Raw genomic sequence first — 12,046 nt, 5'->3', positions numbered from 1 at the left:
ACACACACACACACACACACACACACACACACACACACACACACACACTAACTAACTACAGCACTAACAATAGAAACAAAAAAGAGAAAAATCAATACTTTTGTTATGGATATTAAAAGCACACCTAAAAAGCATGAGTGAGAGGCGTAATATGTTGTTTCAGTTCCTTTCAGGAAGCAGCTGCTTAGTCTCCTTACACACAAGTCTATAGATAAGAAATTCCACTTCAGTAATTCTTTTTTATCTCATATTAAAGGGAGGACAGAAAAAAAAAACACAACTAAGGGACTGTTCCTTTTTTATTCAAGGGGCTACCAGCGGAGCTTTGGGGTTAAAAAAGACTTTACCCGCCTTTGCCAATAATTATTTTTATGACCCTCCCCAACAATTTATTGATGCCCTCTGTTCTGATTTGCACTTGACAAAGATGTACAAAATGCCATTGTTTTTATACAACCATTACATACTTTCCACAACTAACCAGCTGCCTTTTTATCTTGTACATCACACTCCACTGTTATGGTGGCCATTTCAGTAGATTTACTAATAAGTATGGAAACTAAATGCACACTTCCAGCATTACTGCATTACATCAAATACTAAGTTACTCCTTTAGTAATCTAGTATTCACATGAAAGAAAACAATAAAACGTTGAGACCATCCAACAAAGCACACTGGATAATAACAAATTCAACACGTGATCTGGTTGCTCGGACTCGTCACTAGGCTTCCTCAGTCATTGTTTATTAGCGTAGGCAAAGCTGCAGAAGCTGAACATTATCCAAAACTCATTTCTCAGACGAGCGTTAATTTGGGAGCTTGCATGCTACCACTCCGTCCTTTTCAAATAACTTGAAAAGGCTGTCATTTGCACAATTTCACAAAGAATCACAGGGACCGAAAGGATATTTGAGTCGGATATGGCTGGAGCCTGGAGACCTCCCAACTCATGCCCTCCAGACTGCGTGCTGTCCGCATGCTTTGAGTTTTCAAAATAAAATCTTGCATCTGGTACGCTATGTTTTCGTACGTTGGTGTTTTCGATGTTTTTGAACTAAACAGTACGGCAATCATGCTAATGAATAAATTGTTTTTTCAGCAGATGTCTCAGTTACAACATGATGGAACTAGCAAAGCAGTTTTGTGTTTATGTGTGCGGGAGGGATATATTCAGTTTGGGAAATTGCATGGTCTCTACAAAGCTACAGCTCAAATGGTCTGGCTGACTAAACAGGGAGGTACCCATCTGCTAGCGCTGAGGTGCCGAGACTGAGAGAGCTACAAGGAGCTACATGGAAAAATATTCACCAAACAAGCCACTCTGAAATTTTCCTGTTTTAATGAATGCAAAAGTTAGGTGACCCTCCCCTCAATAAAGAATAAAAAGACATGACCCTCCCCTATTTTCCTCTAGTGGTCCATACCATAAATACCAAAAGGTCCCTAAAAAAGATGATGATAAGTTCAGGATGAAAGTGCGGTTGGAAATCAAGTTTGGTTCGTACTTACAGTATATCAAACCAGTGACCCGTTCTTAAAGTTTTACTTCTTTGAGCTGAGCACCACAGAAAAGGGAAGAGAAAAACTATCAAAAAATACTAGCACATTGTTGGCTTTGTTTGACAATAATACAAATATAGAATAAGTATCCTTGTTCTTAAATGATTTACCTGGAAACACCTTGAGTGGACGGTTTTTCTCTAAACTGAGAACTAAGGCCCTGGCAGTGATGCTGAAGATCTGCCTAGGAGTGAAGTTCACACCATCGTTGACTTGGAAGTTGAACCCTCCAGACATAGCTCCTGAAAATGGGATGAAACAAAAAATTAATAATTTCAAAGCAGTCAAAAAGACTGAGGCAAGGTTGTTAAATTTTGTCTGCTGCAGTGGATAAACTGAAACTTGTTCTTGTGAGAACATGTTTTCACTGTGTTCTTGGCAGATAAGCTGTCTGGGTTCTGTTAAATAAACATAAAAAAGTACTTGATCAGCACTCCTGATGCTGGTCTCAAGAAAAACTGCAATACAAGCTAAAATCCTTATTCTGAGTCAATAAGGGAATACTCAATCAAAATCAATTGTCTACGCTTGTGTGTGCAAAAAGAAAGAGGCATACTTAAACATAAAAGGTGGGGCGAGTCCCTTACACACAGTTATTACAACCTTTCCCGGTGATACAAGTACAGGCAAAGAAAAAAGTAGATAGGATCCAGAATTGAAAGCAGAAACCTGATCCGAGACTGACACCATTAAATGTTGACAGATAATATCAACCATTTCCAGACTGTATATGTATCAGCTCCAACAAGTCTGTCACTATCAGTGTTGCTAGAAATTTAACGGCCAATAAAGAAAGTTGCACATTGTTGCTGTAGATGACTATGATTTCAATGTGAAGTAAAAAGTAAATCAAACCGTAGGAATTGTCAACAGCATTCTCTAGTGGACACAAAAGGAACAACAACCACAACAAGTTATCTTGAATCTAAATACACATTTGGCATTGCTGCAATTAAATATAAAGCATGCAGAGGAATGAAAGGAATTTGGAATTCGGAAGAATGCATTACAGGTTATACTTGGACTGGGCAATATCCTCTAAATCAATGTCACAATATTAAACATAACCCCTTTTTAAAAAAAACACATCAAATATCTATTTCTTTATAGAATGACAACATTATCAAAATACAAATCTAATGAAAGTCAAATAAATGATAACTGAGTACTGAATTACCGCCCAGTCCATATATTAACATGGCAATAGTATTTTCTTCTTGAATACCTCTCTCTACAGAAAGGCTTAAAAATATAGATGTTATTGCAGTCATATTTCTGTTTTTTGTGCCTGTTAATTCTTTTAATAGTTTATTTTATTTGTAATTTGGGAGGAAGACCACTGTATAAGTCTATGGCTTCTTGACCTCTCCTGTACCGCCCGTTTCACTTCTGTTTGTATAAATGCAAAATTAAAAAAATTAAATAAAACACAACATTTCTAGCTTTTGTTATTTAAACAAATCTATTCTGGCTTTTCCAGCAACGTGCAGTGTTATTATTTCAGTAGGTGATAGAAAAACAGATTTTTACCTTTGTGAACAAACAGCAGCTGTCCCTGGTCTATGTGTTCTTGGGTGAAGTTGAGCACTGATTTCATGGGGGCACTCTTCAGGGCCAGGTGTCCGTTGCTAGGTGGGGTCACCATAAAGTGCAGCCCCACTGGGGGTGTGTCCAAGTCCTCTGCTCTCAGGTCCTCTGGTCTGATCTCCGTCACTGAAGACACCCAAACCTGACACACAAGGCACACAACAGGTGCCATTTGAAATCTCCATGAAAATATAAACCTCAAGGAACTTGAGGGAACAGACACATGGCTCATGATGTAGGGGCTGACAGCTTAATGCCAGTTCAACATTTATTTTGAAAGAAGGAATTAAATATTGTCAAATTTTTTTATACAATGGCTACATTAAAGTTTTTTTTTCCATTTGCAGATGACAGTCTTTGATCACAACCCCCTCATTCAAAAATAGTAAATAAGATTGTCTGTAGGAAAGAAGGGGATTGTGTCTCATGTACTTTTCTCACTTGAAGAGCAGCTATGCAACACCTACTTACTGCTCAGATATACAGTTGAAAAGGAAACGAGACATATTAAGACCATGGGAAACAGCTGATGGTCCTCATCCTTCATCTCCGCATACAATGGACCCAGGATGCAGTGGGTGTGAGTCCAGCTCCAAGGCTATTTCACATGTTTTTTGCTCTTTCTCTTCTCCTGTCATTTTCCATTGTGCAGTATATTATCCAACCAAGCAGAACTTAAACCAATCTCTAACTGAGGCACCTTTTGATTATATGACAACAACCCATGGACAAATGTCCCTTTGAGGATCACTCAAGTCCCGTTCAACATCATAATTCAAATAAAGGACATCTCAGGACTAAATATAGGCATGACTATAAACACAGTTGGGTGAACTGCAGAGTGTTGGAGAGGCACAGTTAAGGTCCCGCTTCCATGTAAATTCAAAAGCCTTGAGCTAACACGAAGGAACAGAGGAACTCATTGACACACAGAGCATAAAGCAACTAGACCGCACAGACACTTGACAACAAAGGATGAGCCTCTGTACTTCGGGCCGGAAGAAAACTATTATATAACATACCACTGTTCTCACACTGGTTAGGATTCCACAGTAATTACGGACAGGACAAAAATCATGAGAATGTACGACTTACTCAAATCTGATTACTTGAAAGGACAAGGCCCTTTTTCACAGCAGATATTTTGACTTGTCATAGTAGGAAAAAATTGTTGTTAACAATTATATTCACAATGTCTCTGTTCTGTTCAAGTGTCCTATTCAAGCCAGCATGCACAATACATGAATCCTGAAACTAAAGCAGCTAAATGGAATTCAACCATCACTCATATCTCCTCCTATAACATGTCTGCTGTGATTGCCTCACGGAAGAGGTCTATAAGTATTTGTGATCAGTGCCTGCATTAATATAAAGACAGACAGATACATACTGCATTTGGCCACTTGGGGTAATGGTAATGGAAACAAGTTGCAAACACTTGCAAATACCTTATATATTTGTCATCAAAACCTTCAGACATTCCGCAGATAATAATTTCTACTGTTTAAGGGGGGAAATACAATTTACACTCTGTTTTTTTATAATTACTGTTCTGTTGCTATACACAGGCCTGAAATACACACACATGCTCAGGACCTATTCATGCACAAATGGAGAATGTCAGAGTAAGCAGTGCCCTGAGCGGTTGGGGGATACTGTGCCTAGAGCATCTCTCCAGCTACAATCCACAATCCTACCAGCCCCATACTTTGGTCCGTACGGAGACTTTAACCGGCAGCCCTCTGGTTCCCAACCCAACTCCCTACAGACTAAGCTACTGCCACCCTGAGACTCGGGGCAATACTAGCTTTCATTTGGTCTCAAGAATTTGACCGTTCTTCAAAAAAATTTTAGGTTAAAATAAATAGTATATTTAACAGGTTTGGTCTTAAAGTCCACTCTGGTTGGAGTTCATGGTGTAAATGTAAATGTGCTGTATTTATATAGCGCTTTTCCAGTCTTAGCAACTGCTCAAAGCGCTTTTACATCTACAGGAAACACTCACCATTCACACACTGTGGCTGGGGCTGCCGTACATCAGATAAACATTCATACACATTCACACTCCGATGCGCAGCACCGGGGGCAACTCGGGGTTCAGTGTCTTGCCCAAGGACACTTCGACAATGACTGCAAGGGTGGGGATCGAACCACCAACCTTCCGATTGGCAGGCAACCGCTCTACCACTGAGCCACAGCCGCCCCTATTGGTGTGAAATATATTCTTATGTACCATACAATTTACAGTCCTCTTTATACAAATAAATGTCCTACTTAGAGCAGTTTTTAGTAGGCCATTGTGTAGTGTAATGCCCCCACAAGATATACAAGTTTTATATGGAGGGTGTGATCACAGCAACATCTCAGTGTTTACACAGTAGCTAACTAGCAAGCATATTTATTATGAAGTTACCACTGCTGTTCTATGAAAGTAGAAGCTTTACCTTTTAAAACCCTAACCTAAAATGTAAATTGCTCGGGTGTAACTGGCAGTGAGCTGGCCTCTCACTAGGTTGTAAGTGCTACTTACTGGAACAGAAGCATGGGGTACTTTTTCAATTAGCACCTGCAAACCCCACATCCAACCACCACATGGGGACATAACACACATCTCATTGGTCCCACAGCATAACGTCTTCCCACATGAAAAGATATATGAGTGTGTGTTCAGCTTGCGGCAAATGACTATACCTCCAATGATCCCCCACTTAACAGGAAGTCACAGCAGGTTCAGTCTGACTCACCAAAATTCAAAGAAAAGACACATGAGCTCTATTTGCACAAACAGCCCTGTGGAGTCCAGATTAATCCCTTGAACATGACGGGAAGAGTCTGCCGCTCATTAGGTTGCAGCTTAAGCCACGGAGATGACAGTCAAGTTTGAGCAAAACAAACTCACATAAAAAAATTAGTACTACATTTGACTTCAGGAGACTATTTCTATTCTTTCTATTCTTTATACTCTATTCTACTCTTGAGTCACACTTTAAAACCCTGACAGTGAAACAATGTTTAATTCCATCTCAGAAAACCCCCAGAGACTGCTGACATAAGTCCTTGGGATGGAATTATTTCTAAATGTCTGTCACAGATCTTGGAAAACAGAAACAGGTCAAATGTATGTCATATATGTTCATACTGCCACAACTACAAAATCAAAACGTTTGTAGTGGATTAAGGTGAACTGGTTTTAGTTTAAAATGTAAGTGTAAAATTCTGCATACAGATGTATAACTGAAGTTATTTGTTGGCATAGAAAATATTTTTTAAAAGCTAGAAATCATTGGATGATCTTTCTTCTGTCAGTTCTTTTTTCTTTCATTTTTGACAAAGCAGTTGTTTGGAGACAGATGTATCCATTTCGCTGGAAGATCATGTCAAATCTTTTAAATCTTATTTAGCATGTAAAGGTAATCCTTGTGTCATAATTGATTAATAAAAATCGACTTAGTCCTTTTTATATATAAACATCAAAGCTGTTTCAAAACTAGCTTTACAATAAATTATATAAGGGAATAAATAAATAACTGTGATTGTAAGAAGAAGACCTGTACATCTCTTAAAATCTTCCACTTGTTTAATGAAGTGCAGTGGCAGAGAGCCACCTTGTGGACAAATCCAGACCTTCCACCTAACATCTAGTAAAATAATAACTAGTGATCATATTTAAATGAAACCGACTATTAATATGTGCAGACCAGTTTGTCAGTGACTATCGCCAAAAATCATAAACGGCTCCCTTATAAAAAATATTCTTAAAGTTTCTAATTAAAGCCACTTTAATTCAACTGGCATCCCAGTGTTCTTCAGTGCAGTGAAATTTAGTAGTCCATCTTTTCTGAGTCTGCATGATCCCAGAGGAATTTGAGGCATTTGGTGCAAAGCTGCACAGACAATAGAGACCTACACTTCAGTCTCTCTTTCCAGCTGAACGTCTCACAACTCTAGCCACTAAAGCTGACAGAGTACAAGTCAGCACTGCTCAGCACATGGACACACACGACAACGTCTATCTAATTTACAACTAAAACATTTAAATTGTATGCGAGTAGAAGTGCTTTTCACAGATGGGTGTTAAAGGTGCCATATTATGCTAATTTTCAAGTTCATAGTTGTATTTTGGGTTTCTACTAGAACATAATTACATATGTTAATGTTCAAAAAACACATTATTTATGCCATGTTTTCTGTTTGAATATACCTATATTCACCCTCTGTCTAAAACGCTCAGTTTTAGTGCCTGTCTCTTTAAGCCCCTCTCCCCAAAAAGCTTATGGCGTTTTTCATTAATGGCACCTGCTTAACTTGTCTCGATTGGGCTTGGCTCGACCGCGTTGCTCCATACTCCTTTATCCATTGCAGATTAGTACTGTCCCATGCGTGAGGCGAGCGTGGCTGGTACCGTCATAGCAGGAAACTGCCGTGAACTAACGCGGCACACACAAAGAACGTCGGAGGTTTGATTCTCGGCATGTGACTGTTGCCAGAAGACAAATTTAGTTTTGCAAGAGGCTGAAGGCAGCAAAAACAAAACTAGAACTGCACGCAGTTTCAACGGGGTCCAAGCCTCCCCGCGCCAGTCGTCCCCAGCGACCCTGGGAAATGCTCTATGTTGATTACAGCGCCCCCTAAGGGCCTGTCTACCAAATTTGGCAGTGAGCCTCCGGGCGGTGGGCGAAACAATCATTACCGGTTTGGTTTTGATAGCATTTACTGTGGCAGAGATATTGCAATTGCAAATTCCCCATTTAAACGCATTGACTCTGTCCACAAAACCAACAAACGTCGATTATAGCGCCCCCTAATGGTCCATCGTTACCAGATTATGTATGAAGCTTCCGTGCGGCATACCAAACGAGATATGGCAAAGTTTGTTCATGAAAAACACACTTTTTTGTATTTGTGGCGCCCCCTAGCGGCCAATGTTCGTCAAATGTGGTACAGAGCCTCAGGGGGTCATAGCAAGTAATATTCTAAAGTTTGGCTTTGATAGCATTTATTTTGGCCGAGATATGGCAACGGCAATGTTTTCATGGCTAGCTACAAAACTTTGTTTGCGTGTAACACGCGCAATTTTTATCCTATAAAAAATCTTTATGCAAACTTTAGTCAGGTGGGTCTGGAGATGCTATGTGCCAAGTTTCGTGCAGATCCATTGCACGGTCTCGGAGGAGTTAGAAAAAGTAGGTTTTTGATAAATCGCCATTTTTCACGCATAAAAGTTTAGGCGGAAATGGGCGTGGCCTATATCACGAGATTCAGTAGGATCCAGGGAACGCGTGGATGTAAGGTTTTTAAATTTCCGATGTACGGTTTGGGAGTTATAGAGCCAAACGTGTTTTTTCTCTGCTATAGCGCCACCTAGTGGTAGAAGTGGGTCAATTTTTTGGGCTGAGGTCTTTGCGGACTTTCGGACCAGTACTGAAAATGGCGCGTCGCCACCATGTACGGTTTAGGCTGCAGCACCACTTTTATGCGGAGAAGAATAATGAAGAAGAAACTGTACGAAAACAATAGGGTTCCACAGCCCTGCTGTGTGAACCGCGTATCGCCTTGCGATTACTGCGGTGCACGCATCCTCGGGCTTGGACCCCTAAAAAACGCTGGCTAAACTATTTAAACACAGCGTTCAGGACACCTCCCGTCTGTCGCCAGTAATGATTACACAGTGAACAGTGACGATTCTGATTCCAATCAGTAGTCTGCAGGTTTTCACGTCACCTTTTGGTATCGCCTCAGCCCGCTTGGAACCTTGACTAAAATGGTACTAAAAAAAAGTACCTGTTAGCAGGTACCAGGGACTTTTTTTTGTAATGGAAAACAAAAAAAAAAGGTGAGTAGAGTCATGGCGAGACGAGGAAGTACCATGCAGTGGCAAAACGCCATTAGTCTGCTCTGATTAGCTTAGCGTTTCCAGGTCTTCCGTAGAGCGTTTTGATACTTTCACAGTATTTATATAGCACCTCAACCTGATTTATAATCAAAGGGAAATCTCACTTTTTACAACATGGTACCTTTAAATAACTCACAGGGTTTCTTTGTATTAGCAGATAGTAAAGAGAGATGTGAAGTAGAGAAAACTGGACTGAACTGAGGACGTGGTCACAGTGTTTGCTATTTCCAGGCCAAGCCATCATGCCAGTCAACATTAGGATGCCTGCAAAGTAAACTAATTTCAAGCGAGATATATTCAGCAGCAAGACCGTGCCTGTGGGTTTTTAATTTTGTTTTAAACTCTTTTGTATTCATAAGAAGCCCTTTAAATAATATCCAGTGAATCCAAACTAAGCAAAATAGCAGCTCCCTCTTCAATTCAATTCTTCAAGCAGCATTGCTGGCAACTGACCCACTGAAAAGCAGTGCTTTATTGTACTACCAGGAGAAATTGTTTAAAAGCTTAACATCCTAGCACAACAAAAGGCCTTCCTACAATGCACCCCCACTGTATGTCAATGTCTGTTCTGCGCTGCCAGCCCCATGAGACCCTCCTCCACATAGCAAACATAGTTTCCCTCATCCAGCCCGCCAGCCAGCCATGGCAACTTGCAACACTGCCCACATGAAAATTGTCTGACAGTAAGTTATGGTGCCAGACCTGCTAGTAAAAAAATGTCTAGTTTAAATTTAGAGCAGCAGTGCCTACTCACTCTGAGGACCCTGTTGGCTGTAATAACAGGAGGCTCATCGTTGACAGCTGAAACCTGGATGTACACCGTCTGGGCTGCACTCTGCTTCCTCAGGCCCGTGTCATTGGCCACCACAGTGAAGTTGTCAGCTAAGGTTTCACTGCTGTCATGGACGTAGTAAATGAATTCGTGTTCCACCTGATTAAAGATAATGGAAATGATTAGGGAGACCCTGAGATTAAAACTGTAAAGATTTATTCAAAACAGAGAGGTACAAAACCCTAGAATTATTTTTGACTCTTAGGTCATTATCATCACTTGGTCCATGACATAGCATGCAAATAAACTATGGACAAAAATTTAAACCATTATTACTTTGCAAAAATTTTGTAAATTAATTAGGAGCACAAACATAATTGCAATGCCAAGAGATTTCAATTGAGAAATATTGTCAATACTGAAAAAGCTCATTGTGTAAAATGAAAGTAGACATGACAGAAAAATACAGAGGACATAAGCCCCGTGACTTCAGTGTTACTTACTTCAATAACAATCAATCCCATTTTTATCAATCAATCAAGTAAATGTAAATGTAGTCAAGTAGTCAAACATTGCTTAATATTATTCTTAATATTGCTATACAGAAATGTAATTAGGAATGCATTTTAGGTTACTAAATTCCTGTAGATTTGTGTCAAATCTGAAAAACATCCTCTCCTTAAAACCATCTTATGCTTGTAAAATGGCAATGATCATAATAAGACATGACCTCTGTGTCTTATTAAATATTTCCACCACACTTAATCAAATTACTTATCCAACTGCTGGTCTATTGCTATTTTTCTGCTGCCACTATAAGAGCGTCTGTCAGAATTCCTCACCTGCCTCCTGGTGAAAGAGGTTATGGCCACACCGGGATGTCGAGAGTGCTCAATGTGACCATGCCGCGGGGGCTCAGTCAAACTATACAGGAAGTTGATTCCAGAAAAGTGTCGGTTGGTGACTTTGAGCACATCCTGGGTCAGCGCCTTGGAGGCGCCCTCGTTCAGCGTGAAATTAAAGACCTGAAGAGGGATGAGGCGTGGGATGATGTCAACAGACATCCTAATGCCACTGACGTCTGTCACCCCATTGGTGGCATCAAGGATGAAAGTGTCGTTTACTTTGTTGGGCTCCACCTGCATGTACTGGATGTTCCCACTGTTAACGTCCTCTTGGGTAAACGTCTTGACAGGGGACTGTTTGGTTCCGATGTAGCGCTCCCCCGCTTCGACAAAACGCCGGAGAAAGCCATGAGACGGGGCTACCTTCACTGTGAAGACAATCTCAGATGGCAGGTTGTCCTCGTGAGTGACCTGCAGCAATCAGAAAACATATTCCCAGGTTAAATTTGAAATGTTCCAAGCGTCACTAAAGTTTAGTTTTCATTTTGCTCTCAATGTAACATGCCATTATTGTAAAAAGAAAACGCTGGCCAGCATTCAGTGTTTTTCTATTTCAGAAGCCTTTAAAACAGTAAAAACTGCTCTTTTACTTTAAAATTAGTAAGATATTGTTCTTTTATCATAGTTTAAACTATCTGCTAAATATTGTTCCCTTCTGACACCGTAACTACACCACAACATGATGCAGGTTGTTTAATGAAATATTTTTAGAACCAGTTTGGAAGCTCTTAACGTAAAACGTTGAAATGAAACATTGTGCTCAGATTCCACAAGTATGCATATCATTATTTAGAATATATATCAATTAGTATTATTATTATAATTCTTATCATTATTATCTTCTATAAAGAAGATGTTTAGTGGCCAATGGTCAAATAATAAAGAAAAAAAACCTAGATTTTTGAAATGTGGCATTGTAATGACTTTTAAAACATAAATTGCAAGATAACAAAAAAAGGATGGTATTGGCCTTCAAAAGGGCCATTGTGTGATTTGAACCAAAATACAAATTTTATGACTTTGGATTAAAAACTTTCAATATGGGTCTTTTCTGAAACACTCACCTCTAGTTTAGTTTCACTGATCTTCACTGGTTTTCCCTCTTCCACAAGTAAGATGTTGTGATGCAGCACAATGGGTGGCCTCTGATGACTTTCCAGGTAAACTTTTACATTGACTCCCACTGCAAGCTGAAGACCTTTAGCTTTCACTGTTAAATTAAAATAGTCTGCTAGATGCTTGCTGTCATTGTGCTGATAGGAGATCAGCCCATCCTTGAAGTCCAACTGTGAGAAGAAATCCACCTTTGTGTCATTGCGATAAAGTCC

General features: G+C 39.9%; 1 protein-coding gene across 1 annotated transcript in view; it reads right to left on the bottom strand.

The window, feature by feature from the left end:
* Positions 1 to 12,046, bottom strand: part of cspg4ba (chondroitin sulfate proteoglycan 4ba) — a 31,099-nt gene that overhangs the window by 7,375 nt on the left and 11,678 nt on the right. Inside the window, exons 3-7 of the mRNA XM_032515940.1 lie at positions 11,783 to 12,046; positions 10,656 to 11,129; positions 9,796 to 9,972; positions 3,092 to 3,290; positions 1,672 to 1,803 (exon numbers count right to left, since the gene is read on the bottom strand). The exon at positions 11,783 to 12,046 is cut by the window's right edge and continues 3,312 nt beyond it. Coding sequence (XP_032371831.1) covers positions 1,672 to 1,803; positions 3,092 to 3,290; positions 9,796 to 9,972; positions 10,656 to 11,129; positions 11,783 to 12,046 — 1,246 coding nt within the window. The remainder of the gene's footprint in view (positions 1 to 1,671; positions 1,804 to 3,091; positions 3,291 to 9,795; positions 9,973 to 10,655; positions 11,130 to 11,782) is intronic.

The sequence above is a fragment of the Etheostoma spectabile genome, chromosome 5, assembly GCF_008692095.1.
Source record: "Etheostoma spectabile isolate EspeVRDwgs_2016 chromosome 5, UIUC_Espe_1.0, whole genome shotgun sequence".
Taxonomy (NCBI): Eukaryota; Metazoa; Chordata; class Actinopteri; order Perciformes; family Percidae; genus Etheostoma; species Etheostoma spectabile.
This window is presented reverse-complemented; position numbering and strand designations above follow the sequence as displayed.